Source organism: Sarcophilus harrisii, chromosome 4, assembly GCF_902635505.1.
Source record: "Sarcophilus harrisii chromosome 4, mSarHar1.11, whole genome shotgun sequence".
Classification (NCBI taxonomy): Eukaryota; Metazoa; Chordata; class Mammalia; order Dasyuromorphia; family Dasyuridae; genus Sarcophilus; species Sarcophilus harrisii.
Genome location: NC_045429.1, coordinates 330,978,460 through 331,003,835, shown reverse-complemented (window position 1 = coordinate 331,003,835; position 25,376 = coordinate 330,978,460). Strand labels below are relative to the sequence as shown.

General features: G+C 35.2%; 1 protein-coding gene across 4 annotated transcripts in view; it reads right to left on the bottom strand.

Moving 5' to 3' along the window:
* Nucleotides 1–211: 211 nt before the first annotated feature.
* Nucleotides 212–25,376, bottom strand: part of ZNF652 (zinc finger protein 652) — a 94,652-nt gene continuing 69,487 nt past the window's right edge. For all 4 annotated transcript variants that reach the window (XM_031966084.1, XM_031966080.1, XM_031966083.1 and 1 more), the window contains 5 exons: nucleotides 23,954–25,113; nucleotides 21,185–21,332; nucleotides 19,656–19,771; nucleotides 18,949–19,093; nucleotides 212–9,707 (listed from right to left, as the gene is read on the bottom strand). In XM_031966084.1, the coding sequence (XP_031821944.1) occupies nucleotides 9,202–9,707; nucleotides 18,949–19,093; nucleotides 19,656–19,771; nucleotides 21,185–21,332; nucleotides 23,954–24,853 (1,815 nt within the window). In that variant the 5' untranslated portion in view covers nucleotides 24,854–25,113 and the 3' untranslated portion in view covers nucleotides 212–9,201. The remainder of the gene's footprint in view (nucleotides 9,708–18,948; nucleotides 19,094–19,655; nucleotides 19,772–21,184; nucleotides 21,333–23,953; nucleotides 25,114–25,376) is intronic.

Here is a 25,376-nt window from a genome sequence, read left to right as displayed (position 1 = left end):
GGTACTGGCCCCAAAATATGTCATTGGGCCAGCTTCTGTGGATGACTCAGTGTAATTTATTACCATTACTAAAAAACACTTTCATAGTGATTGTTAAAACCTAAAATAATCAGACTTCCATATGGTTCCTAGTATATAACCATTTTCAAGTGTTTTGAAATGTATTCTTCCCTTAGGAACAGTCAGGAAAGAAAGACACAGGTGCAACAGATATGGCTACTTCTTTTACTTTGAACATTAGCATTAGGTGGGTTACCGTACACATCCAAAGGCCCAGCATCTCGGAAATATTGTGAAGCGGCACACCTTGTACCAGAGTCTCACAAGAATAAAATATACAATGCTACATTGAGTGGTTAAAAATACACAAAAAGTAGTTTTTAACAATCTATAATTTTTATGTTTAAAATCATGATTGAGTTGAAATAAAAGTGCATTCTCAATTGCTAAAAAAAAAAATAATAATAATTATGGTATGGTCAACACAAAGGGAAAAGAATCAATACAATGAGGGGTCTGACAGGATACTGGAAAAAAGTGCCCCAGGGAAACTAGATGGCATATGCTAGTTTGGAAATGCTAAAGGAGAGCTCAGTTCTACTTCACTGCAATTCCTGAGGGCAAAAGTGCCTCTCCCGGGGATCTTTCCAGACCAGAAATCCTGTCCTATTTGTCTGTCACCTCCCCAACTCAAAGACTCCTTTGAACTTGCTGCAGCATGAGGGGTACCTGCCCTACATCAAGTCTGATTTGACCTTCAATTGCATCTCCACAGAGAGGTAGGAGAGGGATGCTGCCCTGTTCTGGACTTGTCATAAGCATCCAAGCTACATAGCCTTAATAATCCTTATGACCCAGAAGGCAAGAACAGGGACCAAGCAGCTTCTATTTTGCCAAACTCCTTTGGACAAGTTTTTAACATTCAACAACAAGCTTTGTAAACCTAACGCTCAACGTTTCCTGGCAAGCAAACTGGATTTTTTTTTTTCCTTAAGAAATAAAGAAAAGTGCAAGTGATTTATGTACTGTCAAGGGGAAAAAAAGACAAACAAGTTATACCTAAGCATCTGCTACTAAGCTGATCACAACTTCAGTGCTCTTCTGTCAAGCGCTGGGTTACAAGTGGATAGAATCAATGTTCTGTGCTGGATGGGCTTTCTTAGGGGTCTGATTAGGCTGGGTAAAAAAGAACTAGAGTAAGATTTAGTCTTCCAGGTACCAATGCCACTTGTTCCATTGGCTGATACTTAAGTATCTCTCTTTAGGTGCTTACTTGCCTGTTTATGTTCAGGAAGATCTGTTGCTCCTGGTCATGGCAAAGATAAATATTTGGATTGTCTGCCTCTAACCTAACAGAGCACAGAGGACCTGTTGAACTACAAACTGAAGGAGTGCCTGCTAAAGATACCATCCCAGGGCTCAGGGCCTTGAGTCTGACCCAGGAGATAATGACTGGCGTAACAGTTATCCATTTGGAGATGAGATGGGCAGGTATGACAACCTATCCCATACTATGGGACTAAACTTGATTTCAAGTCTCCTTTTTATAAAATTTAAAATGACAAGAATGTTCTCCCCTCTTCCTCACTCCTGAGAGTTAGTGATTTATTCTTCCCAATTATTGCAAGTAAGGGATAATGTAGAGAGGAGAGGTTAAAGAAAGGGGCAGGAAAGAGAAAACAAGATTGCCTTCCTGCTTTGGCATTCGGTATATGAGAACTCTTAAGAAAAAAGCTTCTATGCCAGATGTAAAAGGACTGGCTCTCATCATTGGGCATTATTATTTAAACAGGCTAGTCAGGCTAACCTACTCAATTATGCTCCCCAAATATCTCTGACTCCTGGCATCAAAGCATTCCCTACCAGTCTGCCTATATCAAGGGAACTAGGACAGTGATTTATTGTACTTATAAGAGAAAATAAAGTTTCAGAACCCAAAGTTAAAAGTAAACACTGAAGTAAGCAGGGAGGAGTAGAAACAAAGTTACATAATACAAGAGCTGTTTTTTTTTCTTTTTATCCCAATTGAGACTTTTTAAAGATCCTGCTGCTTTGCTTCCCTGGGGCCAAATACAGTAATGCTGAATAATGACAGATTTATTAGTAATTATATAGCTCCTGCAAAAAGATGGATAAAATGTACATGCATACTAAATGTGGAAGATTGAAAGGCATTTGATCAGATTTTCAGAGGCTGCTTATAATTCAAGGATATAACCTTAACAGCAAACACTGAAATCTTATTCCATTATTTAAATTCTTGACCTAAATCAAGAATGATTCAAATGATCAAGCAGAAAAGAAGTCAGGTTCTGGATGTAAATTATTTCCTACTGATTTTCAAATGTAAACAGATTGGTTTCTAAAGTCCTATGTAAAATGTGATTTGAGACATCAATCCTGTTAGTTAAGCTATTCCCTCTCATAATACCCTTCCCCTCCCCCCCACTAAAGATATATAAACCAGGGAGAGATGTACATTCAAGAATACTTCTCTTCTTCAACACATTCAGTCCGTCTTTAGCTAATTAGAAAGATAAGAAGCATTGAGTAGCAGATGCCTTTCAAAGTTAAACAAAATTTAACTATTTCTTTGCCACGTCCTTTCCTGTTCCACCCACCATATCTTTTCTCCCACTAGAGATGATCTTCATAAGTAAGGAGTAAACCTGGATCAGGTGCTGTGAGGCAGCTTCTTGAGAGAACAAGGGCCCCCTCTGCTGACTGTTTCAAAACTCTGTTACTCAGCAAAAGAACAGATCATCAAAGTTTTCTTGACAGACAATTTAATTTTTTCAAATGTTCATCACTATTTTCTGCTTAGCACAGTTATAGAGAATAGTTAAAAAATGCTGTCAGCCAACAAATACTTGGGAAAGCCAAACCTCTGGATGCCATTATTAAGAAAATAGATGAGTCAAGTGAAAAGTAATCATATAGGAAATTTTTTTGATGTAACAAAGTGTTGTTAATTTAGAAGAAAAAGAATCACATAGTTTCCAAACTAGTTTCCCAAAAATTATAGCTAAACTTTTAACTATCCATGAATCTTTTCCTTGTTTAACCAGTAACATGATGGGGTACAGAATGGAGATGGAGAGGCTTGCTCAGATAAGAAGAATTAATGTTTCACAAATAGCTATATTCTCTGGTCTTCTGCCTCACCATATTCCCCTTTTCTTCTCATGAGTTTATTCTTGAAAACTCCAAGGACTATTCAGCAAAAGAATGTGAATTTAGAGAGAGTAGCTTTAAAAAGATAATGCAAAGGTTTTGATGACAGCAAAAACATTCAGATTAATAGTTTGCATTCCATGAAAACAAACAAAAAACCCAACTAATACAGTTTCCTCTTTTCTTAAAGGATTTTGTTTTCAGTTTTGGATAAGAATTAAAAGGAAGAGAGTTCTGTGCACAGCACAAATCCCTTTAGTGGCAGTAAAGCACAATGCTGAAGTATTTTATCAATTCAGAACCCGCTGTCACATACAGATCATAAAGCAACTCTTTTTTTTGTTTGTTTGTTTAATGTCCTTCATATCGAGTAATAATTATACTATAAAAACTGATTCTAGGGAAAACTAGAAAGAAAGAGTTTTAAATGATGTTTTAGGAGGTTGGAAAAGAAGGGGAAGCCTGGAAAAAAAGAGGGCAAAGAAGTAGTGGAGAGATAAGGCAAGAATTTAAAAAGGAGGTGCAACTACTTTAAGACCAGTATCTCATAAAGAGAAAAACAAAGAAAAGTTATTGGCTTGGATGATCATGGACATGGTGAAAGAAAGGTTAGAGGACAGTCAAGACAAAAGGTCTGGGAAAAAACCAAACAATTTTGAATTAGATTTGAGTAAGAAAAAAAATTTTATGGACAAATTTGCAAACTAATTCTTAGAGAGAGAGAACAAATGAGAAAGGTATTGTATAATCACAGCAGCATTGATGCTCATCCCCCTAAAGTGAAAAAGGAAGAATTCAGGAAGACCAAACTGGGCAAAAACTGTACATAGAATATACAATGAAATTATTTTCCCGGGCTAAGGAAGCAAATGTTAGGAGTCAAGACACAGAACCAAGCCTTTAGTTACTCAAGAGATAGGAGGTTAATGTCTAGAGGTATAACTAATATGAAATTTTTTGCTACCATAAAACCTGGAAAGTCAGGGAAGAGAAGAACTCGCTCAGAGATATGTTCCAAATTTCTGTCTGAGGCTTTTATTAGTTTTGGAAGAACTAAACCAAATAGATTAAAGACAAAATCCAACATTCATGGAAAATGAAGTAGAGGTAGGATCTAAACCAGGGAGAAAAATTTCCAGGAATGCTGGTTTCTTCAAGGCACTCAAGAAAGAGAGAGGGCTTAAGCTGCAATGGTGGAAGAAAGATAAGAAAATGTAGGTTTGCATTTACTGTGTAATTTTAAGGAAATGAAACAATTCCAAGAGATGATTTGATGACAGACCAATTATTAATTAATCAACAGAGCAACAAAGTAGAATTTCATTCCACAAATAACTTCTGCAACAATGCAGAAAACAAAGAATAGGAAAGGGCAAGATGCTAGTCTTCTATGAGTAAAAAATATGCCTGGGTAAAACAGTTTGACTTAAATGGGGAATTTGATTCACCTGATGAATTCACCTAGTCCTCCAAATTTAAACCAAAGGAGCTAAAATTCCATGCTGGTCCAAACTTGTAGAGCCCTTTCTCTAAGACAAAAAGATTTGATTGCTATAAAAAAGTCAGGATTATAGAGTATAAAAGTAAGGAACTAAGAAAATGGACATATTGGTGGCAACTTTTATGGCTTCCATAATAAGGGGAGAGAGGACGTCTGGTTTGCTTTATCGAGGTAGTAATCCAGAATTGGAAGGTCATTATTAATTATTATAAATGCTACAGATGTCAAAAGCAGTCTAGCTTAGAAGCTATAATTAGTATAATATAATTATTGCATAATTATGTTCCTATCGCTAATCTATGACCTTTCCATTACTGAAAAATGCTTTTATTTTTGAATAGGATTTCTAATCTTGGTTCAGCAAAGGAGTAAGTTTTTCAAAGGAAAATAAAGCCAATGTTGATTTGTCCAATTGTAAAATATACAGAATTCCAAGTGAGATGACCTTAAATACAATTGGCAGAATTCTTAAAAGCAATTTATCCCCCTTTGTCAAATATTCTCATGATTCTAAATCTAGAAGCACATCAAAAATGCTTATTTTGTGAATATACAAACCTAATTTGTTTTACATAATATAATATCCTTATTTATATAAGATCAAGCAGAAATATCTCTAAATGTAACATGGGTAGTTTGATGTGACAAAGTATACTTTTTTATATGTCAAATTGACAAGGGTTTTGCAAAATGGAATATATTTCTTAAATGACTTTTATCACAATTGTTTTTGTGTAAAAATCAGAAACTGTGAAATTAAATTAAATTAAACAAAAACATCCAAACCAACGAATATGAAAAAAAAAAAAATCAGGCATAAAAGGAAGAAAAAATTAGGAAATTCAGTATTTGCAAACATCTTTTCCACAGAAGACATCACCAGGCACACAGTTAAGTGAACAACCAAATTAAAGGGAATCTTGGAAAGGTATTTCCAAAGCATCAAGTACAACTATGGTACTTTCATGCTCAGCCATTCATTTAGAGTAGTTAATGCAAAATGGTAGGCTTCAAGCAAAATACATGCTACTAATTTTCTAACGTTTCTTTTGATACTATGGTAAAATTTACATGGAAGCCTCTCTTTCTCATTAAAATTATGTAAGAATGAAGTCACAAATATATAGGTGGCAGTGAAGCTATGTGCCATAAGACTTAGGTTATGTTTACTTTTTCTCCATTGTTCAAACCAAAAAAAAATCTCACTCAATATGAGCTAACCTGATTCAACTAGGTAAAGCAGCAATTTTACATTATGGGCTAAGATTTCTTATTTGAGTTTTTCAAAGGTAAAGGAAATGTACACTACTACTTTAACTCAAAAATGTCATTGTATCTTCAAATAGGTCATAGTTTAAGCAATGGGATAGGAACTATCAAAGACAATAAGATTGTAATAACAGCCTCATTTAACACCAATGTAATACTTAAATACACTGCATAAAGTAGCCTTTGAGGTCCTTTAGAGACTTATGTAAAGCCATAGATAGCAAAAACTAGAGACCAAACTCTTCCTCCATATCCTTTTTCTAAAAAGATGAACATCTAATTAATCATACTGAGCAGTTTGCAGGGTTATGGGATTATGTAATGCAAGAAGATAGAAGAGCAAGCCCACATACCTATTAGGGAAGCCAAGTAATGACTATTAACCAAATTTTCAACTCTGAGTTCCTGAGTTTTTAGGTTAACCTGACACAGGTCTTTGTTTAAGGCTTAATCCTGAAGTTCTCATGTTCAGAAGCACTCATAAATATTCTGTAATGTGTCTTGATTAATTTTTAATATGAAAATTATGAAGACACATTAGATTTTCTGAGAACTTTTCCTTAAAACCATGGATACCAGTCAAGTAAAGTCAAAACCCAGAAAATAAAAATAGACAAGTATTGGAGATTTTTAAAAGGCTGCTCCAAAATGCCTTTCACCAGTCATTATATTTTGTGATAATTTTAGCTGAATCTTTTGATAGCCCTTTTGAGCTTTTTGGGGATGGTAATGACTACTTAATACTGGATTTCCCATGGGTTGTGGGTTCTTTCTTACGGGATATAGATCTGCAACTCCCAAATCACAGGTAGAACCACCTGAAATTCCCAGTGTATTATTATAGTATTCCTAGGAAATGGACAACAAAATGGTCTTGAATTATAACTCAGAATGGCTGTCTAATACTGTAAAGCTGTTTAGAACAAAGTACAATATATTTAACTGAGATACCTTCTTAATAATAAAACAAAGCATTTTTAACAGGTCTTACCATAAAGTAGTGGCACATTTACATAAAAATGTAGAAGAAAAATGTGGCATGGAATGCAAGGAGTTTAAGGGAGAGCAGCCATTAAAGATAAAATATATAAATAAGGATCTAGCTTTCCTTACTGGCTTGTGTACCTGGGAGCTTTAAAAAATGTATCTAAATATCAAGAGAAATAACTCTTTAAAACTGTCCCAATTTTTAAAGACTTACACATAAAATAGGAAGCAAAGATAGTCAGAGATGCCTTTTCTCTCCCATTCCAAAAGCTTCCTATACTAATTCACAGCACACAGACAAAGGTAAGAAGATCAGAATAGGAAAGCTAATAGAAAAGAATGTGATATTTTAAAACAAGGACTTTAGCCCTCAGTTTTACTAATAACATATAGTCCATGATCCAGAAGAGAACCTCTAATACAATTGCACATTTGAAAAAAAAAAATGAACCTTCAAATGTTGGGATACTGGTAGAGGCAGTTATTTGAAAATATGGGGGGGAACATTGGGGAATTTTGAGGTAAAACAAAATTAAAAGACAATAACAGCCAAAACTCAATTCTCTGAAATGAGGGTAATACCAATTTTTAAGCTTATTGTGAGAGTTATCTCTATTCAAATTAAAATAGAAAGGAGAAAAATAGGACAGCCATTCAGCAGTTGAACATAACCAATGTGCAAGGCCTTCCCTTGCACCATTGCACCTTGAACCATTCCCTATAGTAACTACTATCTTTTGTTAGAATATCATCAATATCTGAAAAAGTTACCAGGCTGAAAGTATCAGAGGTGTGCTATCCCTACCACTTGTTCAAATTGGCCATTTTAGAAACATTTGCTTAGGACAGTGAAGTTTTTCTTTGCTATTATATTACATAAGAAAAGCTCCAAGTTGTAGATATATCCAGTGACAAAAGACATTTTCAATCATATGACCAGCTCATGTTCTCACTTAAATGCCTCCTTATCCTCTCTCAGCAATATCATGTTTGTGATTCGTGTTTTGTATTTTTCCTTCTCCTAACAACTCCAGAAAAAGAAAGCAATCTGAAAATAAGCAGCACATGATATGAGATTCAAATTAGTCATATCATGAAAGTTAAACATGAACACTATTCCTCATGAGAATGGGGAACAGCTATGACTGACATGAGACAACCTCCACTCCCTGTCCTTTTCTAGGTGGTGAGCAACTTTTCTCACGTTTTCAAAACGTGTGAGTGTGTGTGTGTACACATGTGTGTGTGTTCACACACACATGTATGCTTTTCGGTGTTTTCCCTGGAAAGTGACCCACTCCTTTTCAAAACATTTCATGTAACACTCTACCCTAAGGTAAAGAAGCATGTCTGGTGAGCCTAAGAGACACTTGGGTAGGAAGTAGAGATTAAAAACTACCAAATAACTTATAACAAGTTCTGAAAGCAAAACAATTTTTGCAGCAATCTGGCCTGGAGACCTTTTCAGATACATTTAGTCTCTGAAGCACCTTTGAGTAGTACGGATGTAAGGATAACTTTTAACTATAGAAGCTATATGCATCTTTAAGAATCACATTTTGATGATTATAAAAATTTTTCTATTTTACAACATAGGTCCAGCTACACTGAAAAAAATTACACCGCTTATTGAAATACATTTCATTTTAGAAACAGGTAACTACTAAAGAGGTCTATACAAAAACTCTAAAATAATTTCTGTAGTAAAATAAAGAGTGTGTTAGGAGAGAGCTACACAAACAAGAAATTTTTCTTTTTCTCTATAATGCTTAATATACTGTGATATGTAGCCAGTCCACCTCTGATGCTGGCATCAAAAGCTGAAAAAAATTTGTTACAATACACAGTGATACAATTAATGCTCTGGATTAATCTCACAGCCTTCCCGATTAGTAAAAGGAAACCAGGCCTATCTCCTCTTTGAGGAGAAGTCCAGGATATAAAAGCAAGCATACCTCATCAGCTGATATGAAATTATAAAATTCCACAAGTCTCAATATTTGAAATTTATAAAAGTCATGAATAAAAAGGAAGCATATTGGGCTTTAGTTCCATTGGCTCCCCTGGTTACGATGATCCTTCTCCTCTTTGAGCCAAAGAAAGTCTTCTCATTCACTTGAATCTGCTGGTACACCAAGCCAATGACAAAGCTCTTTTGCTGGAGGCTAAGAGGGAGTGGGATAGAGCTACAGACAACCTCATCAATTCCCACTCTGCAGACTCTCAAGTGGGCACATACCCAAGGGACAATAGATTGAAGAGGATATTTGTTAATGATGTTGTGCTGAACTGTTCTTCTCTGCCAGGTGTCGCAGAAAGTTGTCCTCACTCTGGCCTCTATGATTTAAAGGCTCACTCTTAAAGAGGGCTGGAGGTGGGGGTAAATGAGGGACTGGAGGGATGGGGAGGTGATGAGGATGATGTGGATGAATGTGAAGATGTGAAAAAGAATGGGGGATGGGCCTCGGGGGAAGAGTGCTTACTGGATTCATATTGATTGGTGGGGTAGGGGTTGTGGGTGTGTTCACAATGGAAGGAACCGGGGTGGCTGGGGAAGTTGTAAGTGGGATCTGGACAGCAGGCGGGATGTTCACAGGGCTGGTAACCCTAAAACACTTCTCCTTGTGAGCCTTGAGCATGTTGGAGAAGCGAAACCGCTGGCCACACACATCACATGGATAGGGCTTCTCGCCTGTGTGAGTTCTGCGGTGCCTCTTCATATTTGGGCGGCTGGTGAAGCTTTTGCCACAGATTTCACAGATAAAAGGTTTCTCTCCTGAGGTGACAAAGAGACAAAAACCAATGAATACACTAAACTGCATCTGTGAGTATTCTGTACAAGCAACATTTCTGCATTAAAAAAAAAGCTTTACCTTATCAAAATATGCTAAAGTATATTCTATTAATCATAAACTTCCAAATCTGGGATTAATGACAGTAGAACAATTAAAAGTAAAATAAAACCTAGGTCCAAGGCATCATATGTGCCTTAAGTAAAAGAAGTTACTAAAGTAGTAGTCTTTGACATGTTACTCTAATGGTTTCTAGCAAAGCTATGTTTTACTGAACTTTATTGAAGGGATCGACTCCTTATCCTAGTTCTTGTTAGTACACCTCTAGTAGTTTTTAGTTATTATCTAAAACAAATGTAACTGAGGTTTCACAAGTTTTAGCTGAGAATTTCCCATAGAAAAAGTCTGCCTCTTATTATATTTCCTCACATAATACTCAGCAAATGACTCTACTCCTGATTTTGGACTTTAAAAGCAATACAAACTTCACATAGGGCAACTGGACTTTCCAGTTTATCTGAAATCTATTCTTTTTCTTCTCCCTTCAGCTTCACTGAATCTGAAGTCAGAAGCCTGTGTTTAAATGAATTCAAATTCTGCCTTTGATTGGTTGTTGTTCTTTGTTCTTAAAGAGGACAAAAATGACACCATGATGTTAGAATCAAGTTGCAGTGTGTCCAATCAGATGAGCTTGGAATGGTGTGCCATAGGTCGGATACAAATAGTCACTATGAACATTTGGGGTACTCTCTAATGTTGTGTATCTCCCGTTTCTTCTGAGCTAATTCAATTCTGCTTAGCTCATAGGAACACAGCACCGTCTCTGATGAGTGCCCTGAGCCCTTCATAGGGCTGCTTTCTATCTTTCGAACTGATGCACTTAAGTCTCACCCATAGGGCCAAGAAGCTGTAGCATAAGCAGTGGTCACTTTTATTACTGGGGTGTGCCCCAGTAAACTGTTTTGACAGACAGGCTAAACCAGGCTGAGGATAACTAGGGGGCCTCAAGCTCTATAGTGAGTTTCTTAACTCACTATATTCCCAAAACTAGCCTTGGTGGAATGGGTACATGAGAAGACTTTGTTCTGCCTTTACTCCCTGCAAAACTGTAGGTGAGTCAATAAACCTCTATGGACTCTGATGATGATAATAATCAACAATAAAATATAATTGAAGGTTTGCAGAACATAATACATATTATCACATTTCATCATTACTACAATTCTATTATTAGTTCTATATCATAGATGAGAAAACTAAAACTGAGGTTAAGTGACTTGTCCAGGATCACACAGCCTACCTCCAGGCCCAGTACTCTAGCTACTGGGCCTATTTGGTTGCCCAATAATCTCATCTGTAAAATGAGGGACTTGGATTAGATGATCTGAAATCTCTTCAGTTCTGATGTGTTTCCCTTCTCTCATTTCATTCTTTTTCTCTGTATCTGCTAATCTAGATACCATCTTTCATTCCTTAATTGCCTTAACTGACAAGTCTATCCAACTCAATCATACAGTGTTTCATCTCTGCAATCAGTCCTCTTGATTACCACTCCCTTGTGCCTTGTAGAAATATTATTCTACTCTGACCAAACTTCCCTTTACCCAGACCTGTTTATCTTTTTTTTTCTTTTACCTCCTCACCCTCACCATAAAAGAAATAAAGGTGTGAATATGTAGAACTGTCTCCTCCTTAATTTAGTCTCTGTTTATATCTGAGACTTTGATCACTCAACTTCTTCCAAGTCCATTAGTTTTTTTTTTATATTAACCCAACTATACTAGATTTCTCACCCAACCTGGATTTCATGATCACAATGACTTTTCACAAAGGTATTCAATCAATGATTATTGTACCAATATAGTATTCCCCTCAGGTTCCCAAATCCATGGGATCTTTCACTGTACCAATGTTCAAAACACTAGATCAACTTTACTGTACCTTTCTCCATTCTGAATTTCCAAATTATAAAGTTAGAGAAAGATACATCATTGAATAACTGGTTCACCAAAAGTTTATGAATTAGATTTGAACTAATTCTTTGCCAATATTCAGCAATTGTTTAATTCATTGCTGGTTGATTCTTCAAGGAATTTCTCTCAATGACTATTTTATTGTCTCCACTTTTCCCAAATTCCTAAGCTGGTTTATAATAATCCTTTATTTCCCTCAATCTATATCCTCAGAAACTCCTGCTCATTTCACTGAGATTCACACCATTCAATGCTCAGGCCTGTGTAATGTGCTCAACTCACCACACTCTCTACACTCATCCTATCTATTTTTTTTTTTTCATTTCTAAAAAAGAAGATCCTTTCAAAAAGCTAATTACCTTGCTCCCATTCTATGCTGGAAGAGAATTTTGTTTTCACATTTATCTACTCCCTTCCCAATATCTTCAATCTTTCCTCTCCATGAGTTCTTTTCCCAACACTTCAAATATACAGAGATCTCCATTTTTTGGGGGAAAAAAATCTTCAAAAAAACCCCAGAAACAAACAAACCAAACCTCCCATTGTTTCTATATTATTCAATTTCTCTCCCCTTTTAGTGCTAAAAATCTTTAAATGAGTGGGTTATAGTTAGTATCTCTATTTCCATCACTAAGTAATCCGTCTTTTTTTTTTTTAGTTGTTTAGTTGTTTTCAGTTGTGTTTGATACTTTTCTGATACTGGAATAGTTTTCCCAGATAAGAAAACTAAGGCAAAGAAGGTTAAGTGACTTACCCAAAGCCACACAGCTGGTGTTTGAGGATGGATTTGAATTCAGGTGCTTCTGACTCCAGGTCCTGAACTCTATTCATTACATCATCTAGCTGCTTTAAAGAATCCCTCTTTAACCCTAGCAATTTGGCTTACAAAGTTCCTGAATATGTTCTCTTTAATATCATTAATGATTTCCTTTTTGACAATTATGTTGTTCTTCCTCTGTTCTCATTTTACTTTACCTCTCTATTATATTTAAAATAATCACCAATGTTCTCTTTCTACAAAACTATCTTTTTCCTTTAAAAATCCTGGCTTTTTCTCTCATTAACCTCTTGCTTTTACTGACTCTTTTTGTCTCCGAGTTCTTGGTCTTTCTCTAAGTCTCTCGCCTGATATCACTTAAACATTTTTATGACTTTGATTGACACTGCTAAGCTGATAATTTTCTCTCTTTTAAAATTAGGACAGAATAGAAAAAAAAGAAAAATGAAAAGGAGAATAAAATAGGTTTCAGCAGAACATTGGGAAAGACTGAAAATATGTAACAATAAATTACCAGTTCAAGAAAGGATATATAAGAGTAAAAGAAAGGATGTTCATGAGTGTCCAACTTTCTTTGTTTCCTTGTGAGTTGTTCTTTTGTTCTCTGCTGCACACTTTTTTTACTTTATTCTTTTTTTCCCCCTTTCATTCCTCCACCTCCCCCAAGGAGGCTATAAGGCTATAGTTAAGCACACACACACACATATATATATATATGTGTATATATATATACACACACACACAGATATATATACACACACACACATACACACATGTACCTGCCCCTATATATATATATGTGTGTGTGTGTGTATGTGTGTGTACACACACACATCCACAGATCCACTCACATACATACATAAAGCAAAATGCACAAATATCTACATATATTCAGACATACACACACATGTGCACCTAAAAACAGTATTAGTATGGCTGACATATAATGTAGATTTCTCTCTTGACTGAATCTTTGACTTTTGTCTAACATCAATGATTATTAGCTGTACTGATTCTTTTTGTTGTGTTTGCTATATTTCTCTTTCCTATCTCTGCTAACTCTTCTGTTTTAATTCTGCTCATTAATTTGCCTGGCTATTACTTAACTTCCCCTCACCCATGCATGTATCCCTATCTTGTCTTATTCTCCCATTCCTTGCTTTCCCCTTTGCTCATCCCTCTCCCCTTATTTCTTTATAAATTTTGAAACATGCTATATCCTTCATGGTATATGTGTAGCACTGCTTATTTAAACCATTCCTGATGTGAATAGGTTGTCAGAACTACAAGCCTTCCTCTTACCATTAATGCCTCTGTCTATTCTTCATTTGTATAATATAACTACTATTTCTACTTTTTTCTAGGTGGTTTTACTTTATAGTCAGATCATATGTTCAATCCTATCCTAATCTTTCTTTTGAGTTACCAAATTGCTGATGTTCAACATAGAACATATATTTCCATGTATTTTGTTCATGTTAAGTTCCTTGAAACTGATCTTTGATATTGACTCTTAAATGTTAAATTTTCTACTGAGTTCAATTTTGGTTGAGAGTCTTAAAAATGTGCAAGTTCATTGAATGTCCTTTTTTATTTTAATTCAATATTATGGATAATTTAGCTAGATGAGATATTTTTGGCCATAAGCCTAGTTCTTTTGATTGCTGGCATATATGATTCCAGAACCTGCAGTTTTTTATTGTAGCTATTGATAAGTCTTGAACAATTCCAATTGTAGTTCTAAGATATTTGAATTGTTTTTGTACAATTGAATTGTACAAAATTTTCTCTTTGATCTGGGGATTTTGAAATTGGGCAATAATATTCCTATCTATTTTCCATAAAAGATCTCCTTGAGATAGTGATTGATGGCTTTTTCCTATTTCTACTTTCTCCTCATGTTCCATCACTCCAGGACAATTTTCTTAGATTATTTTTTGTATTATTGTGTCAAGGTTCTTTTTTGGTCACAGCTTTCAGGTAGTTCAATCATTCTTATATTTGTTGTTCTTCATCTATTCTCCAGATCTGTTGTTTTTATTATATTTCACATTATGTTTTATTTTTTCATTTTTTATATTGTTTTGTTATTTCTTGGTCTTATAACTTCACTGACTTTCCCTTGCCCAAGTCTAATTTTTAAAGAATTATTTTAGTCTTTCAAGACTGTATCTTGCAACAACAAGATTATGTGATGATCAATTGTGACAGACTTAACTCTTTTCAACAATAAGGTGATTCAAGACAATTCCAACAGACTTGTGATGGAAAGTGCCATATGCATCCAGAGAGAGAACTATGGCAACTGATGTGGATTAAAGCAGAGTAGTTTCACCTTTGTTGTGTTTGTTGTTGTTTTTTTTTATCTTATTTTTCTTGCATTGTATGACAAACATGAAAATATGATTAGAAAAATTACACATAGTTTAACCTATATTGGATTGCTTGCTGTCTGGGGAAGGGGAAAGAAAAAGGGAGAAAAATTTGGAACACAAAATTTTGTAGGGATAAATGTTGAAAACTACCATTGCATGTATATTGAAAAATAAAAAAACTAGTATTATTATTTTTTAGAGATTATTTCCTTTTCTAGTTGGTTAACTTTTCCCCACAATCTTTTTGTTTTTCTTGGATTTTTTTTTTTTTTTAACTTCAGTATCTTCCTTTGAGGATGAACCCTGGTCTTCCCTATTTCCATAGTAACTTTCTATTGTTGGGTTCTTTTTTTTTTTTTTTTTCCTGGGGTGACAGAATTGTTCCTCTAGTTTCATTTCAGCTCCCCCCTCTGACCTGGAACCCTAAATTAAAAGTTCCACCTTCCTACAATGCCAGCCTCACCCTGCTTTTGCACACATTGGTGCACTGGCTCTTTCTTGCCCAGGTCTCTTGTCTCTGTAGCACAGCTGGGCCTGGAATTTTTAATCAGCTGAAGGTTCCTTCAGTATTCCCCAACTCAGACCCCAAACTCCACATGCACGCTGGGAGGTGAAAGATTCTGTGGTTCCTGCTGAGGCTCCAGTCAAACTCCTCTAGCCTTAGGATTCCCCATTTGGTGTTTCTGGGGAAGAAGTGTTTGAATTTCACAAGGGTTAATCCCTGGCCTGGGATCTTTCTTTGAATCTTCTTGGGTTGTCCCACGAGGATCCCTATTCTGCTCCAAGTCTTGATTTTTCACCAATCTATGCTCACCCTTAGGCACAAATCTGTTCTGTTTGTGGGGGGAAATCTGAAGAACTTAAAATTTACTCCACCATCTTCCCAGAAACCTCCCCCAATAACTTTCAAATATAAATTTCATTTCAGCTCCATTATCATATCTTTTACTTTTGGCTGGGTATTATCACTTTGATAGCCTCCCATTTCAAATTCACATATACAAAACTCAAGCTCATCATCTTCCTGTATAACCAATTCCCCCTTCAAATGTTTCCATTTGTCCATCATCATTCTTCCAATTGTTCAGGTTCACCTCCCCACTTTTTCAGGTTTCACGCTCCCCACTGAAGAAATACATTTTAGAAAGTGTGCCTTGATACAACTGTGCCTTGACAGAGGCAAAGAGAGACAAGAGACAGAGACAGAGACAGAGAAAGAGAGAGAGAGAGAGAGAGAAAAAGAGAGAGAGAGAGAGAGAAAGAGTGAGAGAGAGACACACAGAAACACACAGAGACAGAGAGACAGAGTCAGAGAGAGAGAGAGAGAGAGAGAGAGAGAGAACACTATATATATATCCAGTCAGTTAGAACATGAAATCTTAAGTCATTTTCCTTCAAAATATCTCTTATATCAATACTTTCTTATTTCTATTGATACCACCTGGACCCTTATTTCTTTAATTCCTGGATTATCAGAGTAGCTTCCTCCTCAATTAAAGAATTACCCTTCCAATTCCAATGATCTTTCTGAAAATTGTCATTTTCATTATGCTACTTTCAATTCTCATTTATCATAGGATCTCAAGATGTAAAATCTGGAAAGAGCCATAACTAGTTCAGTATCTAGTTCAGCAATTTCTATTTGTAGTCTAACTCTTTTCTTTATAAAAAATTCAATAAAATTCTTTGTTCTATCAATCCAACATTATTTCTCACTATTTGCCAGTAGCTCTCCATGCCAGACATTATTACTATCCTTATCTCTTTGTTCTCACTCATGTTCTTCCTTTTCTCTGGAATGCTCCAACTCTCAATTTGATAATCCTCACTCTACTCATTTTTTAAGTCCCAATTTTAATGCCACCTTCTATGTGAAGGCTTCTCCAATTATTCCTTTCCTATCTGATCTCCCCTTCTCTGTATTATCATGTATTATTTGAAATAATTTCATGTAAATTTGTCTTTCCAACAAGATTATATTAAGGTTGGAAGAGATAGGGTGACAGAGGAACTTTTCTATTTTTTATTTTCCCCACAATGTCCAAGCACCATCTAAGTATACTTTAAATACTCAGTAAATATTTGTTGATTGATTAAATTGTGAGAGATTTTGGTAAAGCATAGTGAAGAAATTGACAGATAAGGTGACAAAACATAAGGGGGCATGGACAAAAAAGAGATGTTTTTCCTACAACCAAGCTCTGACCAATGTCACTTCTCTACCTGACAAACTGTATTAGCTCCCTGTAATTTCTTCTCTGTTCTTCAAAGCCTTTTCCAAGCTGGTCCTTACTATTTTTCTAGCCTCATTAGATATTACTTCCTATTTTCTACGGTCTGGTCAAACTGGCCTACTTGCTCTTCTTCACAAAACACACCATTTCCAGTAAACATGCCTTTCAACTGACAGTCCAATATGCCTGAAATGTACTTCTTCCTCACTCCAATCTCTTGGAATTCATAGTTTTTTTTCTAAAACTTAGGTCACATAACACCATTTACATGAAATCTTTCATGATCCCTGCTATTAATGCCCTGTTTCTCAAAACTTGCATTTATTTTGTGTATATTTTGCAAATATTTATGTTTGTATATGTTGTCTTTCCTGATAGAACATAATCTACGAAAACAGGGACTGTTTTATTTTTGTCTTTGTATTCTTAGCATTTGGACCACAATATTTAATACTTGATAATACCTTATGTTACCATAATTATTTCTGGAGATCAAGGGAAAAGACAATGATTTATTGTAAATGGATTATACCAGCAGTGGAGAGGTAGAAGGAAGGAAAGGAGGGAGAGAGAGTCAAAGAAAGAAAAGGAAGGATGAAGAGGGGAAAGAAATCAACAGGTTTTAAAATGAGCATCAAGTTAACTGTTATATTTTGCTCTTTAGGTGAATTTATAGGCTTAAGAATGTCATCCATCCTCTAGCTAAGCACTGTTCATGGTTCTGCAAACACTTTTAATTACTAAACTTTGACAGGATCTTCTCATAATAATACAAGCTGTTCCAAAAGTTTTTAATAATTAAGCTTTAATAAGCTTAAATAAGCCAACTAAACCCAAACCTTAATAAATTTAAACTTACACTCAGACTTTAGCACACCATGTATAGCCACAATAGCATACAACAAAAGTAAATATTTCTCTGGCCAATTCTGTTTAGTTCAGAAATCAAGCCAAGTCATCCCAGACCTTCCTTCCCCTTCTTCTATCTCCTTTCCATATAGATATTCATTTGCCTAAAGATAAGAAATCCTTTAAAATAATTTAAGGTTCCGGAACTATCATTCTATGAATAAACTAAAGTGTGACAACTGAATTTAACTGAGAAAACTATTAATTTGCAAATAAATAGTAAACTATTGCTCAATATAGAATAAAAAGAGCCCATGCTTAAATGGAAAAATAAAGATTAAGACAAAATAATAATCTGAGGATTTTGGGGGGAGGGAGGAGAGGAATCATGTCTATGGATATTAATCTGCTCACAGAATACCCAGTTCAAGTAAATGCTATAAATGTTTTCAAATATTAAGCTATCCATATGTTTTTATAAACATACAAATTTACTTTTAAAACCACTGTAGTCATACCTCATTTTACTTAAAAGATGTGTTCCTGATAAGTTGTGTGAAAACAAAATTTTGATAAATCTTATCATTTTAGACTATAAGAATTCATTATTTAAAAGAATTGTAGCGAGAACTACTTCAGTAAATCAAATTCTTTCAAATGAATAATCATATCCTAATGTTCTAATTTACAAATTAGTCTTTTCTTTTCTTTTTTTGCTGAGGCAATTGGGGTTAAGTGACTTGTCCAGGGTTACACAGATAGGAAGTATTAAGTGTCTGAGGCCAGATTTGAATTCAGTCCTCCAGGGCTGGTGCTCTATCCATTATACCACCTAGCTGCCCCTAAATTAGTCTTTTTTTATATCAGTTTTGTTTGCCAAAAAGTTATATCTGGTATGATACATATTTCTGATTTAGAATTAAGCAGGTAGATATCCCCCATCCCTATACCATAAGATCATAAAAAACATAAAACATGGGTACAAAGTATTTGTATCTTTCTCAAGAAGTCCTTACCAGTGTGTGTTTTCATGTGCTCATCGAAGTACTGTTTCATGTTGAAATCCTTGCCACACCACTGACACATGAACTGTTTGTGTCCAATGTGGATGCTCATGTGGGAGCGAAGTTGATACTTGTACTGAAACCTTTCATCACAGTTCTGTATTACACAAAGCAGAGAGAATCTTAAATCATACCGGTTGATGGGCATAACAGCTATACTTAAGCAGTAGTATATAACAAAAACTTGTTCATCCCAGCATATCCTAACATTTCTCTGAAATTGAGCTATCAAAATGGGAATGCCTTAATATCTCTTACTTTGCTTTGTAAGTGAATTACTAATGAACAAAAGAGGAAAAAATCCTTATATGTTAGTCTGATGTATTGAACCAAACTCTGCTACTGAAGGAACAAACATAAAGTGATAAAAGTGGCAATGGCATCATCTCCTAAACATAGACCTAATCCAAGAAGCTTAATAACAGAGCATGTTCATAGTATGTTAAAAAACAAAATTTTAAGTAATATAGACAAATCCCTCCCCACAAAGACACAGAGTCCTATTTAAATAGTGGTTAAAAATATTGTCTAGGGTATATTTCTTAAGGTTTTGTAGAAACATTCAATTTCTGAACTGAGCTATATATCTCTTTGTCAAGAAATAGTGCCAAATATTCCAAAATTATTCCCTTTTTTCAATGTAATGGTGATTTCCTCACCTCGCATCTGAAGGGCTTCTCTCCAGAATGCTGCAGGGAATGCACCTTGAGTGACATACTGCGTTTGAATGACTTTCCACAGGTTTCACATGTAAATGGCATATCTTTTGTATGTGCTGCAACACAGAATGCATTTATACTCAGAATACTAAGTTCACCCAAAACGTCATATGGGGAAAAACATGTTCTATTATCATAACACTATATTTCCATTTCTTGAATTATTTTTTAAGCATTAATGACAATATCCTGAGTAGGAGAACAAAGGATACTTAAAAGGGGAGATAAGGAAGTAGTAAAGGGGAATAACCATATCATAAAAGAAGTGCTGCCAGGTGAACTAAATATTCAAGGTCACACCACAAAAAAATTAGAAGAGAAATAGATCCAGTATCTTCACAGCTATAGCTTGGTAACAAGTCTTATCAGACAAGGGAGAGATGCAATCAGATAAAAAGATAAAATAGATAATTTCAATGACATGATATTGAAAAGTTTTGCAGCAAAAATTAGTGCTACTAGGATTAGAAGTGAAGCTACAGACTGGGAAATAAATATTCATGTCAAACATCCCTGATAAGGAGTTTATGCTTAAGATATATAGGGACCTAATATGAATGTGTAAGATTAAGAGTTATTCCACAATAAAGTGATCAAAGGATACAAATAGTTCTTAAAAGAAGAATATTAACAATCATATGAAAGATTGCGCTCAATCACTAATAATAAAAGAAATGCAAATTAAAACAACTTTAAGGTTTCACCTCATAGTCAGCAAAAAAAAAAAAAAAAAAAAAAAGATGACAAAAGATATGAATAGTTAAATGTTAGAAGGGTTGAGGAAGTCAGGCACATGAACAAACTGGTCCAACCATTCTGGAAAGCATTTTGTAATTATGTTAAGAAAGTCACCAAAACATCCATACCTCTGACCCTAAGATCTCAGTGCAGTGATGAGGTCAAAGGTAGAAAGAAAAGCCCCATTTTCTACTAAAAATATTTATAGACTGGCAAGACTTATATGAATTGATACAAAGTGAAGTAAGTAGAGCAAGGAAAACAACATACACCAATGACTACAACAATGTGAGTGGAAAGAACAACAAAAAGAAACTGAACTGCAGTTATAGTGACCAAGCTTGGTTCCAAAGAAGAGATGAGAGGAAATGTACCTTTTCTCTAATGGGCAACTATTGATGTGAGACTGATGTAAGCAGTGCATACATTGTCAGACTAAGATGAAGTATTTGTTAATTTTGTTGTTTCTTTTCCTTCTCATTTTTTAATATATTTGGAAATGGTGATATAAAACAAAAGAAATCAAGATTTAAAAAAAAAAAAGAACTATTATTTGATGCTTATAGGACTCAAGACTTTTTTCATTTAGTTTCAATAAGTCAAGGATGATTGAAATAAGGCAGCTCTCCCAATCTTGGTCCATGATGGGCAGAAAGAAAAGTCTTGTAAACAAGGAAAATTACAAGCATAAGAGGATAAAGAGGACAGAAGTAGTGGCAGGAAGAACTCACCAACCATGTGCTTCCGCACATGAGCCATGGTGTAGAACTTCTTCTCACAAATCTCACAGGAAAATTTCTTTTCTGCATATCCATGGACAATCTTGATATGTTCATGAAGGGACCAGAGCTTCTTGAATGATTTGTTACAGGAAACGCACTATGTGAGTGGGATAAACAGAAAGAAAATTTTACAGCTCAAAAGAAGCTGCATTTGCCTGCTGGCAGAAGGAACATTTGAGTTTTTAATTCATGGCAGAAGCCACAAATTCAGAGAAACCCAATTCCTGATGGAGCTGAGGTTCTAACTGAATTTCTCCCAAAAACTAAATAACTTTATATTTTCTATTTACTAAGTATCATCATTCAGATACATTTTGGGAGATTTGTTAACAACTACTAAACTAAGGCAACTCTTTGTGAAACCCATTTGGGGGTTTACTGGCAAAGATACTGGAGTAGTTTGCCATTTCCTTCTCCAGAAGAATCAAAGAGGACCAAAACAACTCAACCACAACAACCACCACCACAACAACAAAAACTAAAGCAAGAAGAAATGAGGAGTTGTCCTTGCATTGAGATATCTATTGTCTGGCTAGTATCTTATTAGTGATATAGACAGCTAGCTCTTGCTGAAGGAACTCCAAATCCTTAATATGCAAACTGTTTACTATCCCAGAGCAACTAGACTTTTCTGGGCTCTCAACATGCTTTTGTGTCACTTTCTTTGCAACTCCAGTTGGACTATGCTAAAAGGACTCAAATTACTTTTATTAACAGCCTAAAGAGAGCATAATTAGGGTAATAAATATATTGTGTAAAAAAATAAAACTCCTCATAATATATACCAAGTAACAATGCCACTATTCCACTCCATCAAATTGGATTAATTTAAAACTCACCGTATATAGCCTTTTTCATCAGAACTAATTATAACTATTAAATGCTTCCCTTTGACACATCTTGGTTCAAACTCATCAATGTAAACTACAACAGTCATTTTCCAATATACATTTCAGATCTCTCTTGCTGCAGTATTATCCTTGCACTAGCTTGTCTTTTGGCATTTGAGTTAACACTGAATTCAATGGTGGGCTCTCTCTTCCCTACAGACATATTAAGTAGGAACAAAATGTTCCTGGTAAAAGTGATCAGGTCCAGAAAATTCTTAGGAATCATTAAGAACACACAGTAATCATGCTAGTACTTGAATTCAAGAATATCAGCTCTCATCAAAAACAAGTCTAGGCAGAGTTGATAAGAAACATCTATAGGTGCCAATATATTGCTCTAAGAAAAGCTACAACTTACCCAACAGACTTCTGTGGAAAAAATATACCACTCTACATACAAGTCATTATGATTTTTATCATCTCTCATATTACTAGAAACACTAAGTTTCTATAAGTGAGAACAAAGTGAGAGTGAAACACAAGATTGTTTTTCTAACAGATTTTGTTTATGAAGACCTACAAACATGTTTGTATGCACAATTAACATTTGGCAAAGTGACAATTACTTTTTTAAAAAGTATTTCCTAGATATCTGCTTCTAAACTATACTTTTCTGAAGTTTATAGTAAATTCAAAGAATGAAAGATAATTTTGAAGATCATGATAATTTTCAACACTAATCAGAAACCAGTGGTTACAGGACTTCAATTTTACCTCTAGGGTGCAGCATTGTGCAGCATTCCCTTCGGTTGGGATAATTCAAATTAAAACAAAGTCAGAACACTTCTCTCTCAAAAGAACAGCAGATTTTTCCTCCCTTTTCTATCCTTTGTTATAAGGGATGGATCACTGACTGGGGTAGGAATATATTCAGAAATGAAGGTGATGAAAAGACCAAAGATAACACAAACTTTAAAAATCACATAAAAATAAAGTAAAGCAAAGATTTCAACTGTTGGAGGTCAAGAAGTGGGGCTGAAGACAGAAAGCTATATCTATTAGCAATTGATATCAAAGGTTTTGCAGAAAAATAAATTCACCCTTTTAAAAGCTTTAAAATATTTCTTTTACATCCCCAAAAGGAATAATCTTTTTTAAAACAGGTTTAGTTTTTAGTAAATATTCATTAGAATATATTCATGTATATACATAAAGGAATCCAATGTTATTCATTAGAACACTTCTCAATCCTACTATAACAATTTATTAAGATTCACTAATCTGTGTCATTCACAGTTTCATTACTTACTGATTAATAACGTTGTACTGAAACTTTATTTAAGTAGATTATAACTTATTTTTCACCAACTCAGCCTTTAAAGTTTTAGCTATTTTTATGGGCTTAGTTTTTCAATTTTATACTTGTTAGTCATGCACAGGTGAAAGCAACCTCATTCCTGGAAATCTTTTTTACTTACACTTATCTGAAGTCATTAAGGATGTTACTTCCTTTGCTGCACCCAAATATGACATCTTTCTCCCTTTTTCTTTCCATCTACCTGATATTCCCTATGACCTCTAAACCTTTAAGATCTTCAACTATTTGTATTATTATAATAAAGTGCACCTGACTTAAAAGGTGACCAGCTAAGAAGTAAATTAGAGAATTTCTTACAAAATAGCTTTCTTCTTACTCCTCCAAATTTTGGAGTCAGTTTATATTTAAAGTTTTGACTCAAAATATGAGGCCCTAGTGATGAAAGATTAAAATATACAACTGCTGAAAACTTAACTCTAGTCTCTATTCTCTGTTCTCTTGAGTATATATCAGAGAAGTCTGTAGAACTAAGTATTGCTCTAGGGCTGTCTTCTTGTTGACCAAACCTACCTGGATGTTTTTTTCACAGTCTGTTTGCTGATGGAGAGATAGCTCACTTTCTAGGACAAACTTCTTGCCACATTTGTCACAGATCTGCATGCGCCTATGAGTGACATTCATGTGCTTCTCCAGGTACCAGCGTGTATTAAACACCCTGGGACACTTCTCACAAGTCAAAGTTTCTTTTTCTTCACACTTAGCTTTCTGCACTGGTGCCTTTGGCTCCTTTGCAGTTCTCTTCTTACGCTTGGGAGGTTCTACACTTTTCCTCCGGCCTCTGGTTGTTCTGGGTGTAGGGGAAGTGGTCGCTGCGGCAACTGAAGCAGCTCTCCTTGTTCTCCTTTGTGCAACACTGACTTTCTCCACTCTCTTCTCCTTTTTCTTTTGCCGTTCATTCTCTTCGTAGTCATTACTATCATCAGTGGCCTCTTCCTCACTTTCTTCGTCTTCCTCCTCACTGCTGGTTTTAAGAACTGGAGTCTCTTTGGACTGAGAGGAAACACCTTTCTCCCCTTTAGATACATTTAATGTTTGGTTGTTAAGGTTTACCTCTACTATAATCTGTTCCCTTTTATAAGTTACTTCTTCTTCTTCTTCTTCCATGTCATCAGAATTCTCTTGGTCTTCTTTAACTGCACGGACTTCAGCCACTGATCTGGTTTCCCTGAAAAAAGGTTGTTCTTCTGTTTCGTGAAGATGTGGTTTGCTTATTTTGGTGTCCACTAAAACAGAATAAGGGCTTCCTGATTCTCTTTTGTACACTTTGGTGGACAGGTCAAGTTCCTGGTTGGCACCATGATAAAATGTGGATGGCACTTGACCACGATGGCTATCTTCTTGTGCCATCCCTGCTACATGCACGGCACAGTTTTCAACCAGCTCTTGGCAAGAATTGGCTGTGTGGCTCATTGGCAAAAAGTCTGATTCATCAAGCAGTTTAAAAGGTGGTGAAGCAGCTTTAAAATAGTGGGTAATAAGAGAGAAAACCCGTTCTATTCACATAGAATGATAAAATTAAAAAGGGACAGATTCTCCTCTTAGAGCCTACATGCAATTCTTCCAGTGTTTCAGCACCAAAACAAAATCAAAAATGTTTGGTATTATGGCAAGAGTAGAGCATTAGAGCTTTTTCTTTTGAAGAGCACTGCAAATGACTCGGAGCATCTTATCTACAAAGAAGAGCAGAGAAAAGGAAAAATATCAAATGCCACTACTTCCTAATTATGACAAGCACTAAATTTATCTGACAAACATTATTTTAAGATTACTGGATCCCTCATACACCACGTAGTACATACACTATTTAAAGGGCCCAGAAGGAATAACTTGCAGGTAAGGAAAGTAACTTTACTACATACATTACACATATTCAACAGATTTTTACTGAGTGCTTGCTATTTGCAAGTACTTTCTTCTGACACTGTTATAACAT